The 18846-nt window shown below is 40.0% G+C and overlaps 1 protein-coding gene across 1 annotated transcript in view; it reads left to right on the top strand.

The window, feature by feature from the left end:
• Positions 1–18846, top strand: part of LOC127002299 (putative neural-cadherin 2) — a 54703-nt gene that overhangs the window by 17419 nt on the left and 18438 nt on the right. The window contains exons 3-5 of the mRNA XM_050868113.1: positions 10641–10757; positions 12179–12297; positions 13090–13254. Coding sequence (XP_050724070.1) covers positions 10641–10757; positions 12179–12297; positions 13090–13254 — 401 coding nt within the window. The remainder of the gene's footprint in view (positions 1–10640; positions 10758–12178; positions 12298–13089; positions 13255–18846) is intronic.

Genomic DNA, 18846 nt, shown 5'->3' with positions numbered 1-18846 from the left:
ACCTCCATCATCACCACTCAAATCACCACTACCACCACCACTACCACCACCACTAACCTAACAATCACCACCACCACCTCTTTTGATAGCAGTTTCATCACCACTACTAATACAACAACTTCACCACTCGCCAACACCACTAAATACATAATCCTTCACCACCACCACCATCACCACCACCAAAAAGAATAATAAAAGATAGTGAAAAGTCATACACCACCGTCGTCATCTATAAATAAAAAGCAAACGCAGGAATCTTTATCAACGAACCTTTTTCTTTGTCTATCTCTTTTTCCATTCTTTTTTATCTTTTTTTTCATTTACATAATTAGCCAACGCTCTTCGGCTGCTCATTTCGTAACTGCCAGAGAGAGAGAGAGAGAGAGAGAGAGAGAGAGAGAGAGAGAGGAGGAGGAGGAGGAGGAGGAGGAGGAGGAGGAGGAGGAGGAGGAGGAGAATTTTAAAAGACATTCCCTCCCTTTTTTCCTTTCCTTTATCCCTTTCCTCAGCATCTTATAAGTGGCTTCGTTTCTCTCCCTCCCTCCTTCTCTCCCTCTCTCTCTCTCTTTTCCTCTCTTCCTTGATTTTCCTCATTTTTTCCTCCTTTGGTATTTCTTCCTCTTTCGTGGTCTACTCTTTCTCCTTTATTTCCTGGCTTTGTATTTCTCTTCCTCCCTCTTTCTCTGCTTCTCCTTTCCTCTTTTCCTTATTTTCCTTGTTTTCCTTCTTTGGCATTTTTTATTTTCTGCAATCTCATTTTCACTCCTTTATTTCCTCCTTTTCTCAGTTATTTTCATCATCGTTTCTTGTTCCTGCCTTCTACATCGCCCTTCATCTTTCTCTTCGTTCTTCTCTTTCTCCTCCTCCTCCTTCTTCTCTTCCTCCTCCTCCTCCTTCTCTTCTTCCTCCTCCTTCTCTTCTTCTTCCTCCTTCGTCTCCCAATCATAGAACCAACCGAGCACTTTGAGAAGCAGGCAATCCATATCTTTCCCTCCTCCTCCTCCTCCTCCTCCTCTTTCTCCTCTTAATTCGCCTCCCAATGATATCACAAAATTAACGTATTCGAAAAGCAAACAGTCTCTTTAAAAAACTTCGCTATATCATTCTTTATCCGCACTCGTAGCCGACTCGACGTTCTCAAAATACCGAAGTTAAAATAAATAAGTCGGTTCTTATTCTTTTCTCTCCCTCATTCTTTCCCTCCCTCTCTTTTTCTCCTCTCCTCTCTCTTCCTTTAGTTTCCTCTTTTTTTCCTTCTTTTCACATTGTTTCCTCTTTCGTGGTCTGCTTTTTCCTCTTCATTTCCTCCGATTTATCAGTTATTTTCTTCATCTTTTCTCGCTATTTCCTTTAGTTTCCTCTTTTTCCTCCTTTTTACATTTTTCTCCTCTTTCATAGTTTTCCTTTTCCTCTTCATTTCCTCTTTTTCTCACTTATTTTCTTCGTCCATTTTACTAACTTCCTTCTACATTGCTCTTACTCTCTCTCTCATCCTTTTCTCCTCTCTTCTCCTTTATTTTCTTCTTTTTCCTCCTATTTACATTGTTCTCCTCCTTCATAATTTCCTTTTTCCTCCATTTCCTTCTTTTCTCGATTATTATCTTCTTCCATTTTACTAATTTCCTTCTACATTGCTCTTCCTCTTCCTCTCTCTCTCTCTCTCATCCTTTTCTCCTCTCTTCTTCTCCTTTATTTTTTCTCTTTTTCCTCATTTTCCATGTTTTCCTCTCATGAGTTGCGTTTTCCTCTTTATTTCCACCGAATTTTCAGTTATTTTCTTCCTTTTTTCACACTGTTTCCTTTTGTTTCCTCTTTTACCTCCTTTTTACATTTTTCTCCTCTCACAGTTTTCTTTTTCCTCTGTATTTCCTCTTTTCCTCATTTATTCTCTTCTTCCATTTTACTAACTTTCCTCTACATTGCTTTTCCTCTCCCCCATCCTCCCTCCCACCCATCCTCTGCGATAAAAATAGTAATAATAATGATAGTAGTAGTAATAGTAGAGGTCATGCCAGTGGAACAGATTTTTGGGTCCGCTCACTAAAACTTTCGAGCCATCAAACTAATTGGTCAAAATACGATAACTGCTCCCCGCTTGTTGAATAAAAATAGATTGAAATGACCGAAACTGAAAGAATCATAACATTTTTTCCTTACTCTCTGTCTCTCTTTATCTATCTCTCTATCTATCTATCTTTTTGGTATTTATCCCTTTCACTCTTATTTTCTTTTCTTATTCCTCGTTATTATTACTTCTCTGTTTTTCTCTCTTCCATTTCTTGTTTTCTTTTATCTCCCTTTAATTTCTCTCTTCTCTGTCTCTCTTTTATCTCTCTCTTTATATAGTATTTTTTTTATCTGATTCTTTTGTTGTTTTAGTCCCTTGTGTCTCTTTTCTTATTTATGTCCATTTGTCTGTGTTTTTCTTTCATTCTTTCTTAGTGTTTGTCTGTTTTGTCAGCTGAGTGGTTGCTGAATGGGTGTCTTGTCTCGCTTTCCTCTTCCCTCCTGTTTCTTTTTTTTTCTTTTTCCAATTTCTATCTGCTCTGTTTTCTCGTAATTTTCTGTCCTTCTGTCTGTCTGTCTGTTTGGGTTGTGAGATATCTTGCCTTTTCCTTTCCTTTCTCTTCTTCTACTTTCTTTTCCCTCCTTCATTCATTAACTATTTCTTGGACTGGCTACTTTCTGTCTGTCTGTCTATCTGTCTGTCTTAGTTGGTTATATAAATATGCTGGGTGTCTTTTCCTGTCTAATACCTCTATATGTCTCTGTCTTTCTATTCCTTTCCTTCTATCAATAATCTAATCGAGCTATCTACTATATCTATCTATTAGTCTATTATGTCTTGTGTATTGCCTCTATAGTACGTCTCTGTCTATCTATATTTTGCTTTTCTATCAATACTTTTTCATCTTTCTTAATTTCCCTCGTTTCTGCTTCACCTCTCAGTCTCTTAGTATTCATTATTTATCTATTATATCTAGTCTATTGCCTCTCTATATCTCTCTACCTATCTACACCTTCCTTTAATTCACTACATTTTCACTTCTTTGTCTTTTTTTTCCTTTTCTTTTCTTTTTTTTTCTTTTTTCATTTCCCTTTTCATGCTTCTTCATTTCCTTTGTTTCTGTTTCATCTCCTTATCTCTCAGTATCCATCTATTATTATCTAGTCTACTACCTCTCTATATATCTCTACGTATCTGTATCTTACTTTCCTTCAATACATTTTCATTTCTTTGTCTTTTTTTTCTTTTCCTTTTCTTTTCTTTTTTCTTTTTTTTTCATTTCCCTCGTTTGTCTTCCTCTTTATCTTTTAGTATTCATCATCCATCTATTATTATCTAGTCTATACTGCCTCTCTATATATCTCTACCTATCTATATCTTACTTTCCTTCAATACATTTTCATTTCCTTATCTTTTTTCTTTTTTTTTATTTCCCTCGTTTGTCTTCCTCTTTATCTTTTAGTATTCATCATCCATCTATTATCATCTAGTCTACTGCCTCTCTATATATCTCTACCTATCTATATCTTACTTTCCTTCAATACATTTTCATTTCTTTATCTTTTTTCTTTTTTTTCATTTCCCTCGTTTGTCTTCCTCTTTATCTCTTAGTATTCATCATCCATCTATTATTATCTAGTCTACTGCCTCTCTATATATCTCTACCTATCTATATCTTACTTTCCTTCAATACATTTTCATTTCTTTATCTTTTTTTCTTTTTTTTCATTTCCCTCGTTTGTCTTCCTCTTTATCTCTTAGTATTCATCATCCATCTATTATCATCTAGTCTACTGCCTCTCTATATATCTCTACCTATCTATATCTTACTTTCCTTCAATACATTTTCATTTCCTTATCTTTTTTTTCATTTCCCTCGTTTATCTTCCTCCGTATCTCTTAGCATTCTCCACTCACTGTCTCCGTATTGCCTGTTCTATTTCGTTATTCGCTATCTCCTAAGTCCTTCCCTTCGTCTTCCCTCTCCCCTTCTTTAGCTATTTATGTCTGTTAAGATCTCGAGGAAGGAAGAAAAGCCGCTGATAACGAGAGGGAGTTTGAATAGGATGAGAGAGAGAGAGAGAGAGAGAGAGGGAGAGGGAGAGGGGGAGGGGGAGGACTTTGAACGCTTCTTAGATACAGGGAATGGAAAAGAATGTGATAAAGAGAAGACTTAGGCGAGAGAAAAAACGATAAAAAAGAAAAAAAACGAAAAAACAAGAGAAAACGAGAACGAGAACTAAAAATACGCCAAGGAAAAAAAGAAAGGAAAAAAAAGGAAGATCACCGAGAAAGATAAAAAAAAAAGAGAAAAACAGAAAAAGAGCGAATGAGTGTGTTTGTTTGTGTGTATGTGTGTATGTATGTATGTGTATGTATGTATGTGTGTGTATGTGTATATGTATGTGCGTGTGTATGTATGTGTATGATGGCGTAACAAGCTGTAATGACTCCCGGGACTGAGACGAGACGAGATGAGGGATGGGTGGGAAAGAGAGGCAAAGACCGCCGTGGGGAGGGGAGGGGGTGGGGGAAGGTCGCCTCGCTCCCCCCCTCCCCCGAAGCCGGATCAAAGGGCGAGCGGCGAGGCGTGAGGCGAGCGAGCGAGCGAGACGAGGCGACCAACAAGCCAGGTAAGGACGTTGGCCTCGGCGACGGCGGAAAACGGTGCGAGGAGGAGAAGGAGGAGGCCTGAGGAGTGAGGGAAGTAAGAGGAGGGAGAGGAGGAGGAGGAGGAGGAGGAAGAGGCCTGAGGAGTGAGGGAAGTAAGAGGAGGGAGAGGAGGAGGAGGAGGAGGAGAAGGAGGAGGCCTGAGGAGTGAGGGAAACATGGAAACATGGAAACATGGAAACGCAGGCAACAGAAAGCCTATTGGCTCATTACGAGGTTGCCCGCTTTGGTGATTTAATCTGCTCGACAGCCTGGGGCCTGGGGAGCAGATGAAAGCACCTCGACATTGAGGAGCAGATGAAAGCGCCTCGATATTGAGGAGCAGATGAAAGCAACTCAATATTCAGTTTACTCCCGACGCAGCGAAGTGACGGTCGATTCTATATTTGAAGGAGTTGATAGTATTCGCATTTACTACTTCTGAAGGAAGATTGTTCCAGTGACGGATGACTCGGTTTGAAAAGAAACTCCTTCCGATGTCTGTGTTACATCGACTAGACTGAATGGGTAAACCGTTATTTCTAGTTCTTAGGTTGGTTTGCAATTCAAAGAAATTGGAGTAATCGACGTTATTGAATTTTTTTTTAGATACTTGAAGACGTGAATCATATCTCCTCGTAGGCGTCTTTTCTCCAATGTAAAGAGATTGAGACGCTTGAGTCGTTCCTCGTACGGTTGAGCCCTTAAGGTTGGTATCATTTTCGTGGCGCGTCGTTGAATCCTTTCCAGTAAATCAATGTCCTTTCTGTAATTAGGAGACCAGAACTGTACTGCATACTCGAGGTGCGGTCTTACCATGGAATTATACAAGGATAGCATCACGTCTGGCGTTTTACACTCGAAGTTCCTCGCTATGAACCCGAGCATAGTGTTGGCTTTGTTGTATGCTTTTTTACAGCGATTCGCGTGTTTCAGGTCACTGCTGATAGTGACTCCAAGATCCTTTTCCTCCTGCATCGCTTGCAGAGGTCTCCCATTCATGATGTATGTGTGGTTAATATTTTTGGACCCAATGTGCATGACTTTGCATTTGTCAACATTAAAGGACATTTGCCATTTTTCCGACCATTCGATAATGTGATTGAGGTCTTTCTGAATGATTTCGCAGTCGGTCTTTGTGAGGGCCTTTCCCCCCACCTTAGTGTCATCAGCAAATTTCGATATTGTGGATTTCAGTCCTGATTCGAGGTCGTTGATATATATGATGAAGAGAATGGGTCCCAGCACTGACCCTTGAGGCACTCCACTAGTGACTGGAAGCCAATCGGAAGGCTGTGCGTTGAGTAGTACTCGTTGTTTTCTGTCGGTGAGCCAATCTCTTATCCACGCGATCAGATTGGCTCCAATGCCCGCCGAGTGCAGTTTCTTAAGGAGTCGCTCGTGCGGTACCTTGTCGAAGGCTTTCTGAAAGTCCAGGTATATAACATCACTGGGGATGTGGGCATCCCAGTTCTTATATATACCTTGGAAGAAGTCTAATAAATTCGTTAGGCAGGAGCGCTTGTTTCTGAAGCCATGCTGGGTGTCGGAGATTACATTATTGTCTTCTAGAAACTTAACAAGTTTGTCTCTAATAATCTTTTCGAGTATTTTTCCTGCCACTGATGTCAAACTTATGGGCCTGTAGTTTAATGCAACGCTTTTGTCTCCTTTTTTGAAAATTGGTGTTACGTTCGCCATCTTCCAGTCTTCCGGGACCTTTTTCAATTGAACAGACTGGTTGAATATGTTAGTGAGGGAAGTAAGAGGAGGGAGAGGAGGAGGAGGAGGAGGAGGAGGCCTGAGGAGTGAGGGAAGTAAGAGGAGGGAGAGGAGGAGGAGGAGGAGGAAGAGGCCTGAGGAGTGAGGGAAGTAAGAGGAGGAAGAGGAGGAGGAGGAGGAGGAGGAAGAGGCTGAGGAAGAGAAGAAAGAGGAGGAGGAGGAGGAAGAGAAGTCAAAGTAAGATTTTTATGTAACAGATGAAACGGGTCTTGGAGATGCGATATGATGGTCCTACTCAGCCTCTTATTATTGCCTTTTACACCCCAAAAACTGTCTCCTGGGCCATTATACCTAGATTTATTTATATTTATCGTTACAATCTTTAATTCCTGACGTCTTGTGGCAGTAGTTGAGTGTCAGAAACCGGTAAATAAGCATGGGGAAGGAAGTTGATTGAAAGGATAGCACTGTGAAATAGCTTGTTATAATTCCGGCAACAAAGTAAATTAGTGGACTCGAAGTGGAGAAAGAGGAATAGGAAGACGAAGAGTAAAAGAACGAAGAGGAATTTAAAACAAGATTTCTTATATAACAGATGAAATTGGTCTTTAAGATGTGCTGTTAAGTATGAAAATGGATAATATACAGAAACAGATCGAAAAGTATAGAAATAAATGTTAAGTATAAAAAAGGAAGTTGGTTGGAAACGGAAAACAGTAAAGTGGTTTGTTATGTAGCTAAGAAATGAAGGTTTAATAAGAGGAAAAAAATATATATAACAGGTGAATTAGATCTTTAAGCCTTGAATTGAGAGCACTAAGTATGAAAAAGGAAGTTAGTTGGAAGCGGAAAACAGTAAAGTAATTTGTTATGTATCTAAGAAATGGAGGTTTAATAAGAGGAAGAAACTTATATAACAGTTGAATTGGATCTTTAAGCCTTGAATTGAGAGCACTAAGTATGAAAAAGGAAGTTAGTTGGAAGCGGAAAACAGTAAAGTAATTTGTTATGTATCTAAGAAATGGAGGTTTAATAAGAGGAAAAAACTTATATAACAGTTGAATTGGATCTTTAAGCCTTGAATTGAGAGCACTAAGTATGAAAAAGGAAGTTAGTTGGAAGCGGAAAACAGTAAAGTGGTTTGTTATGTAGCTAAGAAATGAAGGTTTAATAAGAGGAAAAAAATATATATAACAGGTGAATTAGATCTTTAAGCCTTGAATTGAGAGCACTATGTATGAAAAAGGAAGTTAGTTGGAAGCGGAAAACAGTAAAGTGGTTTGTTATGTAGCTAAGAAATGAAGGTTTGATAAGAGGAAAAAAATATATATAACAGGTGAAATGGATCTTCAAGCTTCGAAATGAGAGCGTGATGCATGAAAAAGGAAGTTGGTTCGAATTACAAAACATAGAAGTGGTTAGTTCATATCGTTACTTACCAAGATATTTACGACAACAAAACAAAACACAACCACAACAGCAAAAGTGGCAACCGTTTAGGGCATTGCGACGCTCTCTCATTCGCACACACAAACATAAATATCGCTACTTACCAATAAATTTACGATAACAGAACAAACCACAATCACAGTAATGAAAATAATAACTGTTTAGGGCATTGCGACGTTCTTGCACTCACCCCCCCCAAAAAAAAAAAAAAAAACACGACCTCGATTCTAGACGGAAAAAGAAGCAGGGAAGTATTTTTATCAGGCGGGTAAGGAACAGCATTCAAGCCGCTTCCTTCCCCTCGCCAAAGGCACATACAGATACCCTAACAAACCAGCGCTGAGGACGAGTTCGTAAGCTGAAGGGAGAGTGAGAAGGTAGTGAGCAATTTGAGATGAGATGAATGGGACGGACGAGGTCTTGAGTTCATTGACACGATGGGTTTTACACGACATTCCAGATATAACTATAAGCAAGAGGGAGGCCAAAGAAACCACCGTTGAGACTTTTTTTTTTTTTTTTTAGTTTGACGTGAGGGAAAGAAGGCTGTGAGGAGACTGACATGAGGTGAATGGGAAGGACAAGAGTAAGAGTTCCTTGACACGACACATCAGACATGACAATAAGTAAAATAAAACAACCAAAAACACCACCATTGAGATTCAGTGTTTTTACTTAGACGTGAGGGAAAGAAGGCTGTGAGGAGATTGACATGAGGTGAATGGGAAGGACGAGAGTTAGAGTTCCTTGACACGACATATCAGACATGTTAAGAAGCAAAAACAAACAAACAAAGAAACCCCCGTTGAGACTCTTTTTTTTTTTTTGGTTAGACGTGAGGGAAAAAAGGCTGTGAGGAGACTGACATGAGGTGAATGGGAAGGACGAGAGTTAGAGTTCTTTGACACATATCAGACATGTTAAAAAGCAAAAACAAACAACCAAAGAAACTACCGTTGAGATTCTTTTTTTTTTACTTAGACGTGAGGGAAAGAAGACTGTGAGGAGACTGACATGAGGTGAATGGGAAGGACGAGAGCAAGAGTTCTTTGACACGACACATCAGACATGACAATAAGCAAAAATCAAACAGCCAAAGACACCACCGTTTGGAGATATTACTGAAACGACACTTTTGGCGCGAAACGACAGAAGCGACACCACACAACAGAAAACACGAAATAAACATCTTACAAGTGTTCTTAGCAACGGTGCCAGATGGTCGTGCTCAGCCGCTTATTTTTGCCTATTTACACCCCAAAAACTGTCTCCTGGGCCATAATACCTCAATTTATTTATATTTATCGTTACAATCTTTAATTCCTGATGTCTGGTGCCAGTAGTTAAGTGTCAGAAACCGGTAAATATGATGATCTGAGTACGACAATCTGGCACCGTTGGTTCTTAGGCCACTATCGAGGGTACGAAGGAACTCAGTCAATAGTCAAGGAAATCAATATAGTGGAGAAGGGAGCGGTGACGTCTCAAGTTCACTGACTCGACTAGTTTGACGCGAGACACCAGACGCGACAAAGACCAAGGCGGGAAACTTAGAGGCGGAGGTGTGGAAGATATGCAGCAAGGGGGAAGGAAGGGAAGAGGAGGCGAAGGACACAGACAGCAAGGGAAAGGCGGAAGATGATGGAAAGAAGGATAACAACTTACGTATGCATTAGACGAAGCGAACACGTACCAAAGGGAAGGGGAAGGAGAGGTGTTGAGGGAGACTGGATATATACATTCTGACCACCCGAGCAGAATTATCATGAGAGAATGACGATGCAGCAGTTGTGTTAGTAAATATATGTACTAGTTTATAAGGATGACTGCACCATTTCTATAAGGGAGATGATGAGGGTGATCTATTACGAACCTCCTGTGAGTGGATAGCAGAAACACGAAGGAGAATTTCATATAGCGAAGAAAAGAAGTTAAAAAAGGGGGGTGAGGTGGGAACAACGATTAGCCGGTCTTTTTTTAACACCTTTTTTGTTGCCCTTGAGCTGTTTCTTTTGCTGTAAAAAAAACGTTGTATAAAATGTGTAAAATGTGTTATTGTGTTGCAGTGACCCAGTAGAGTAAAATGAAGCCACGAAACACTCCTTGACTTCGTGTTCTTGTGTTGCTGTGTCCCGAAACATTCCTTAACTTAGTGTTTTTGTGTTGTAGTGATCTGAAGTACTCCTTAACTGCGTTCTTGTGTTACAGTGACTCAATGGACTAAAACGAAGCCACGAATCACTCCTCAACTTCGTGATCTTGTGTTGCTGTGACCCGAAACACTCCTTAACCTTGTGTTCTTGTATTGTAGTGACCTGAAACACTCCTTAACTCTGCGATCTTGTGTTACAGTGACCCGATGGAGTAAAATGAAGCCACGAAACACTCCTCAACTTCGTGATCTTGTGTTGCTGTGACCCGAAACACTCCTTAACCTTGTGTTCTTATATTGTAGTGACCTGAAACACTCCTAAACTCTGCGTTCTTGTGTTACAGTGACCCGATGGAGTAAAATGAAGCCACGAAACACTCCTCAACTTCGTGATCTTGTGTTGCTGTGGCCCGAAACATTCCTTAACCTTGTCTTCATGTATTGCAGCGACCGAGTAGAAGAAAACAAAACCCAAAACACTAATTAAAGTCGTGTTCCTGTGTTGCAGCGCCAAAATGCATGCCATAATCTCATGTTCTTGTTCTGTAGTTGTTCTTGTTCTGTAGTGACGGAGTGAAGTTCAAGGAAGCCCAGAAGATAAAAGAAGAGAGACATAAAAAAGAACTGTGTCTATTTCTTGTTTGTGTTCTTGTGTTGCAGTGACGCAGTTGGTGGGCGGCGACCCGGTGGAGTTCGAGCAGGCGGAGTACGAGGTGACGGTGCCGGAGAACACGCTCGCTGACCACCTTCTTCGGCTCTCCGCGAGGGTGGTGACAGGTGAGTGTGTGGTGAGGGTGGTGACAGGTGTGTGGTGAGGGTGGTGACAGGTGTGTGGTGAGGGTGGTGACAGGTTAAGTACTTGTTCTTGTAATGTCTTTTATCAAACGTTCTTTCTACTTTTATTTATGTGTGTGTTGTTCTCCTTGGTCTAGTTTGTTATTTTTTCTATTTTTTTTATCTATTGTTCTTTCTGTATTACTTGTTTGTTGTTGTTGTTTTTCCCTCCTGATGGTGTTAAATAATTTTCTTCTTATTGTTTTTTTTTTATATCTTACGTTATTTCTGTTTTACTTCTCTGTGTGTTGTTTTTATCCCCGGACGTGGTTATGTAATTCCTTCCTAATGTTTTTTTATTTTTTTATCCAACCTTCTTCCGTGTTATTTGTATTGTTTTTCCATGTTGCATTTTTCCCAAGACGCTGGCAGGTAGTTTTTTCCTAATGTCCTGATCCCTTGCTGCGTTATTTTTATGTGTTTTGCTTTTATTCACCCTAATGTTTTTTTTTTTATATATTGTTCTTTCTGTATTACTTCTCTGTGTTGCTTTTTTTCCGCCTCCTGATCTATCTTTTACCTAACTTTCTTTCTGCTTTACTTCTGTGGTATTTTTTTCCCCCTTGATGATGTAGATCCTTTCTTTTCTAGTGTTCTTTCATCTATCGTTTTTTCTAGTTTATTTTCCCTGTTCTATCGTTCTTTCTGTATTCCTTTTCTATGTTTTTTTTTTTCTTCTTCTGATTAATCTCTTATGTAACTTTATTTCTGCTTTACTTCGGTGGTATTTTTTTCCCCCTTGATGATGTAGATCCTTTTTTTCTAATGTTCTTTCATCTGGCGTTTTTTCTAGTTTATTTTCCTTGTTCTATCGTTCTTTCTGTATTCCTTTTCTATGTTTTGTTTTTTTCTTCTTCTGATTAATCTCTTATCTAACTTTATTTCTGCTTTACTTCGGTGGTATTTTTTTTTCCTCTTGATGATGTAGATCCTTTTTTTTCTAATGTTCTTTCATCTAACGTTTTTTTCTAGTCTATCTCTTATCTATCTTTTTATAATATCTTTTATCTAACTTTCCTTCTACTTTACTTCGGTGGTATTTTTTTCCTCTTGATGATGTAGATCCTTTTTTTCTAATGTTCTTTCATCTAGCATTTTTTCTAGTTTATTTTCCGTGTTCTATCGTTCTTTCTGTAATCCTTTTCTATGTTGCTTTTTTCGCCACCTAATCTATCTACTTTTTTTATATCTTTTATCTAACTTTATGTCTGCTTTACTTCGGTGGTATTTTTTCCCCCTTTATAAAGTAGACCTTTTTTTCCTAATGTTCTTTCATTTAACGTCTTTTCTTGTTTATCTTCCGTGTTTCTTTCCCCCCCTGATGCTGTTACCTCTAATCATTCCCGCCTTCATCTCCTTCCCAGGCGGCGCGGCGGTTCGGTACAGCATCAGGGAAGGTAACGAGGAGGGTCTTTTTTACCTGCACCCCGCCTCGGGAAGCCTCGCCCTCAGGCAGCCCCTTGACTATGAGTTCAGGCAGCAGGTGAGTTTGTGTGAGAGTGAGAGCGAGAGGTTTACATAGATTTACATAGATATACTGGCCTCGCAAACTCTATGGTCCAGACTTTGCATTTTTAACTTAGTAAATGTTCAGGTGGAGAAGTGGGTGTTGATTTTTATTTTTATTGATGATGCATATAGTTAGATAGACATATATAGAGAAAGGGAAGTTTACATAGATTTACATAGATGTTCAGACCACAAAAATCCTATGGTCATCACTCTGCATTTTTAACTTAGTAAATGTTAAGGTGGAGATGTGGGTGTTGATTTTTATTTTTATTGAAGATGCATATAGTTAGATAGACATATATAGAGATAGTATATGATTATTATTCTTGGTCTGACATTTAAGCCATAGATTTTACCTACCTGAGCAAACAAGACTCAGGTAAATTGTCAAAGATTTTACCTTTAATTAACTACTCACCTGCAGTTTCTTATAATAAACTTTTCTTCTTCTTCTTCTTCTTCTTCTTCTTCTTCTTCCTGTTCCTCGTATTCTGTTTTTCCTTGTTCTTGTTCTTGTTCTTCATCATCTTTTGTATCTTCATCTTTTCTTTATTCTTCTTGTTCTTCTTTTTCTTATACTTGTTCTTGCTTTTGTTCTTCTTATCCTTGTTCTTGTTCTTCTTTTTCTTATACTTGTTCTTTCTGTTGTTCTTATCCTTGTTCTTGTACTTTTTCTTATACTTGTTCTTGCTTTTGTTCTTCTTATCCTTGTTCTTGTTATTCTTACCTCTTCCTCTTCTCCCTCCTTCTGCCCCTCCCTCAGTACGAGCTGGTGGTGGAGGCGGCGGCGGGCGAGGCGCGGGGCGAGGCTCGGGTGTTGGTTCGGGTTGACGACCGGAACGACCACGCGCCGGTGTTCCTGAGGGCGTTGCACGAGACCCAGATCACGGAGGAGGATAACAGACACCTGCCCAAAGTTATCCTGAAGGTGGGTCGCGGGTGACTGGATTTTACTTTCCCATCGACATCCTGATTTTTCTTCCTTATATTCTCCGTCTTTTTTTTTTCTTGTTTCCTTCTCCATTGTAACATTTTTTCTTTTTTTTTCTTTTTTAGTTTATTTCTTCTTTCTTTCTTTCTTTCATTCATTCATTCGATCTTTCTTTCTTTATTTCATTCATTGTTTTTTCCTTTTATTTAATCTTATTCTTTATTTCTTATTAATCTTCCTTTCTCTCATTCATTTGTTTTCTTGTTTTCATTTTTTCATTCATTCATTCATTCAGTCTTTCTTCATTTCATTTATTTTTTTCTTCCTTTTATTTACTCTTATTCATTTTATCTTATTAATCTTCCTTTCTCTTGTTCATTCGTGTTCTTTTTTTTCATTCTTTTTCTCATTTATTCTTTCATGGTTTCTTTCTTTCTCTCATTTGTTCTTTTGTTCTTACTTTCCTTTTTTTCTCTATTTTTCTTTCTCATCTTATTTTCTTTCCTTCTTTCTTCCCCTTTATTTCGTCCTATCATTCTCATCCTCTTCCTTTCATTCATTCTATCGTTCTTTCTGTATTACTTTCCTTCCTTCTTTCTTTCTTTTTTCTTTACTTCTCTCACCTTCATCGCTTTCACTCCCTTCCACTCACACTCCCTCTCCCTCTCATCCTCATCCTCCTCTCCCTCTCCCTCCTCCTCGTAACCCAGTCAGGCCGGCCCTCCACCGCCTCTGTTTATACCTCGCAAGACTTGTCCAGCCCCGATCACTGCCACCCACCGACAATAGATGGCAGCACTCCTCACACGCCACCTGGCCACACTTCCTCCTTCTCCTCCTCCTATTCCTCCCTCCTCTCGCCTCTTTTTCTCCCTTCTCTCCTCTCCTTCGTTGTCTCTTCTTTCTTTCTTTCTTTCCCACTCTCCTTTCTTCCTCTTTTTCCTGACCTGCCCCAAGAGAGAAACTGATCACTTTTTCATCTTTTTTTTTCTTCACTTCAAAACGTCTCTCATGTCCTTCCTCTCTTCCTCTCTTCTCTCCCTCTCTCCTCTCTCCCTTGTTATCTCTTTCCCTGTTCTCTCTTTCATTCTTTCTTTCTTCGTTCTTTCCTGCTCTCCCTCTCCCCTTTCTCCTTTCCCTGAACTACGTTAAAGAATTAAACAACTAATTTTCTCCTTCTAACTTGAATTCCTCTCCACTCGTCTCTTCTTCCTCGTCTCTCTTCTCCCTTTCCCATCTCTTACTATAGCTTTCTTTCTTCTTCCTTCTTTCTTTCCTGCTCTCCCTCCCCATTCCTTTTTTTTAACCCAAAGCAAACAAGAAATAGACACAATTACTTTTCTCTCTCTCTTATCTTTTCAAAACGCCTGTTATATCTTCTTCCTCCTTTTACTCCTCCCTTTCTCCTCTCCCTGGTGCTCTCTTTCTCTTCCTTCCTCCCTCCTTCTTTCCTTCTCTAATCCCTTTCCTCCCCTCCCTGAATTACATTACTGAAATAGACACAACTCCTTCCTCTTTCCTCCCTCTTTCCTTTTTCCTCCATAACGCCTCTCATCTCTTCTCTCCAACAAGTTCATTTCTCCTCACTTTTGTAATTTCCTCCTCCATCCTCCTCCTCCTCCTCCTCTTCCTCCATGTTCCCTTCCTCCCTTTTTCCTCTCTTCCTTCATTGAATATTGGGTTCCCTTTCCTCCCTCCCTCTTTCCCTCTTCCCCCTCTACTTTTCCCTCGTCTCATCGCCTCTTCCTTCCTCCTCCTCCTCCTCCTCCTCCTCCTCCTCCTCCTCCTTCCTTGTTTTCCGTTTTTTTTACCTTGTTTTCTCTCCTATTCTTCTTCCTTTTTTTCCTTTCCAGTGCTGCTTTTCTTTCTTTTCTTTTTTTCTCCTTCCTTTTCTCCTTCCTCTTTCCCTTTTCCCTCCTTCGTTTTCCCCAGTTTCGTCGCCTCTTCCTTCCTCCTCTTCCTCCTTTGTCTTCTTGTTTTCCTTGTTTTCTTCTGCCATTATCCTTCCTTTTTTTTCCCTGTACTGCCCTTCTTTCTTCTCTCTCTCTCTCTCTCTCTCTCTCTCTCTCTCTCTCTCTCTCTCTCTCTCTCTCTCTCTCTCTCTCTCTCTCTCTCTCTCTCTCTCTCTCTCTCTCTCTCTCTCTCTCTCTCTCTCTCTCTCTCTCTCTCTCTCTCTCGCTCTCTCTCTCTCTCTCTCTCTCTCTCTCTCTCTCTCTCTCTCTCTCTCTCTCTCTCTCTCTCTCTCTCTCTCTCTCTCTCTCTCTCTCTCTCTCCCTCCCTTCCTTCTCTTATTCCTCCCTTACACTCATTTCTCTCTCCCTTTCTTCCCTCACCCTTCTCTCTTTTTTCATCCAAATTACTTACCTTTCTCTCTTTCCTCTCCTCCATATCTCTCTCTTTCTCCTTCCCTCTCCCTCCCTTCCTCAGCCACCTCTCCCTCTCCCTCCCTCTCCCTCTCTCTCAGCCAGACAGAGAAATGAGTCCTGGTTCTGTTTTAGTTATGTTCGCTTCGAGTCCCCTCTACGGCAGGTGTGTGTGTGTGAGATACAGGTGTGGGCGGGAGCTAATTTCCTACCTGGTATTTCCATTCCTTTGTGTCTCGTTCTGTCTGTCTGTCTGTCCTGTGTTCGTGTTTTTCTTTTTCTCCTTATTTTCATATTCGTCTGTCTGTCTGTCTGTCTTTCCTGTGTTCATGTCTCCCACGTTCGTTTTTCTTTCTTTCATTTCATTTCCTCATCTATTTTTTTGTCTTTTTTTTTCATCTGTTTGGGTCTATTCTGTCTACCTTTCTTTACTTGGAATGAACAAAAAATAAGGTATCATCGTATTCCCAAGATTACACATTGGTAGTTTTCATTTCTCTCGTCTTTCTCTTTCTTTCACTTCCATCTCCATCTCCGTGTAACTGCTCTGGCTTACATAGTTCACAGAAAGAGAGAGAGAGAATGGCAGACAGGAAGAGGAAGGGGGAGGGAAGAAAGGGAGAGAGAAATGAGTTTGTCGGAGAAATGAGAGAAGGAAGGAAGGGAGGGAGGGAGGGAAGACTGTCTGCTATTTGTCATCTAGAAACGTTTAGCGTGGTTGGCTTAAACGTTTTTCCTCTTCTTTTTCTTCTTTTCTTCCTTGTAGCTCTTACCGTAAGCCTCAAGGCACACAAAATATATGAAGACAAGGAAGGAGCTACTCTAATTAACTGATTTTACCTGGGGAGAGAAAAAAAAAAGGTGTGTGTGTGTGTGTGTGTGTGTGTGTGTGTGTGTGTGTGTGTGTGTGTGTGTGTGTGTGTGTGTGTGTGTGTGTGTGTGTGTTTCCGTAACCCTATTCTCCTATTGTTTATTTTATCCAATTCTTCCTCTTCTTTTTCTTCCTCCTTTTCTTCTTCTCCTTCTTATTCTTATTCTTGTTTTGTAACCTTATTCTTCTAGTTTTCTTTCATCCATTTCTGTTTGTGTGTGTGTGTGTGTGTGTGTGTGTGTGTGTGTGTGTGTGTGTGTGTGTGTGGAGGGGAGACCATTTTATATCTTATCTCCTGTTAGGTTTATTTTGTTTTCTCTTTTGTCTTTCTTTTCGTTTTCTCTTTTATTGTCTTCTCTCTTTCTCTCGTTTCCTTCTTCCCCGGAACCAGCTTCAGCTTGTCTCTCGGAAGCCTGATAACACACTGCCTTTTCTTTTCATTTATTTTATTTTACTTTTCTTTCTCTTTTCCTTCTATTTTCTCTGTCATCCTTTCGTTTATTTTCTCTTTTCATAACCTTATTCTTCTTCTTAGTCTTCCATCAATTTCTTCTTCCTCTTCTTCCTCTGTTTTCTATTTCTCCTTATTCTTATTCTTATTATCATTATTATTATTCTCACCCCTTTTTATGAATCGTTTAGTGTATATCCGTTTTCTATATTCTCTCTCTCTCTCTCTCTCTCTCTCTCTCTCTCTCTCTCTCTCTCTCTCTCTCTCTCTCTCTCTCTCTCTCTCTCTCTCTCTCTCTCTCTCTCTCTCTCTCTCTCTCTCTCTCTCTCTCTCTCTCTCTCTCTCTCTCTCTCTCTCTCTCTCTCTCTCTCTCTCTCTCTCTCTCTCTCTCTCTCTCTCTCTATCGGTTTTTCTCTCAAGGTCTGGTGGTCAATGTATTCTTTTTTTTCATTTTCTTTCCTTCCTTCCTTCATTTTTTTCCTTCATTCATTCATTCCTTCTTTCCTTCGCCTCCATGTTTCGTATTTTCTCTCAGTATCTGTTTCCTTGTCATCTCCTTCCTCTGTTTTTATCCTCAATTTTTCCTATCTCTTCTATTCTCTTCCTCTCTCTTTCTCTCCTTCTATTCTTCTCTCTTTCCCGTCCTTTTCCTTCCAATCATAATAACTTCCTCCTTTTCTTCCTTTCCCTTTTGTTTCCGATTTTTCCTTCCTCTCTTCCTTCCTTTCCCTTCCTCTTTCTCTATCTCTCTCTTCTCTCTTCTCATCCTCTACAGCATATCACCTTACTCTCCCTTTCTTTTTTTCCTTTCTTTCCTTCATATCATTTTCTAGTTCTTACCTCATCGACCCTCTTCTCTGATCTCCCTCTTCTTTTTCTCTCCTCTCTTCCATCCCCTCTTTATTCTTTTATTCTCTTCTCTTCCTCTCTCTCTTATATTATCTTCCTTTTTGTCAATCCCTCTCTCTTTCCAGTCCCTGTTCTCTTATCTCCACTTTCTTTTTTCTCTCCTCCTATCTTCTCTCTCTCTCCTTCTTCCTCTCCAACATAACACCTTTCTCTTCTCTGATATCGCCTTCCTATCGTCTCCTCTTTCCCCTTCTCTACCTCTTCCACTCCAGCACAACGCCCTACTCCTCCTTCTCCTCTTTCTCTCTTGTCTCTCCTTTCTCTCCCTCCTCCTCTTCCTCCTCTTTCTCCTCTTCCTCCAACACATCTTTAGCTTTCTCCATCTTTTTTCTCGGCCGGGCGGTCCAGAGAGAGTATTGCTCGTTTTTTCATCACAGACACAAGTTACGCTTTCGCCGAGATTAGAGATTTTCTGGGCCTTTTTTTAACTTTTTTTCCTATTTTGATATATACGTGGGTGGGGGAGGAGGAGGGGGAGGGGTAAGAGGGAGGGGGTGACATATACACACACACACACACACACACACACACGTCTGGCTGCATTTCATTTGGTAATTTGATAACACACTAACTTTTCTCTTTCTTTTTCTTACTTTCATTTGTTTTTTTTACTTTTCTTAACTACTATTTTTCTACCGTGTCCTCTCTGTGTTTCTTTTCTTTTTCGTAAGCTTGTAAAATGATAGAAATTACGGTAAATGCCATCTGTTAAAGGGAGAAATCAGTGCTCTATTCAAGTACAAGAGATTAGTTAGTATTCCCTTTAAAATTCACTTGACTACACTTGACTTTCTATACCATTAATATTACCACTTAGTCCTCTTTCCCTCCCTTCCTCTCCCTCTCTCTTCAACATTCATCCTCCTCCTTACCCATCTCTCCTTCCCTTCCTTCTTCTTTCCCTCCCTCTCTATACCTTCAACATTTACCTTTCAACTTGCCCCTCTCTCTCTTTCTCTCCTCTCTCCCTCCATCCCTCCCTCCATCCATCCCTT

The sequence above is a fragment of the Eriocheir sinensis genome, chromosome 22 (assembly GCF_024679095.1).
Source record: "Eriocheir sinensis breed Jianghai 21 chromosome 22, ASM2467909v1, whole genome shotgun sequence".
NCBI lineage: Eukaryota > Metazoa > Arthropoda > Malacostraca > Decapoda > Varunidae > Eriocheir > Eriocheir sinensis.
Note: the sequence above shows the minus strand (reverse complement) of the source record. Positions and strands in the feature narration are given on the sequence as shown.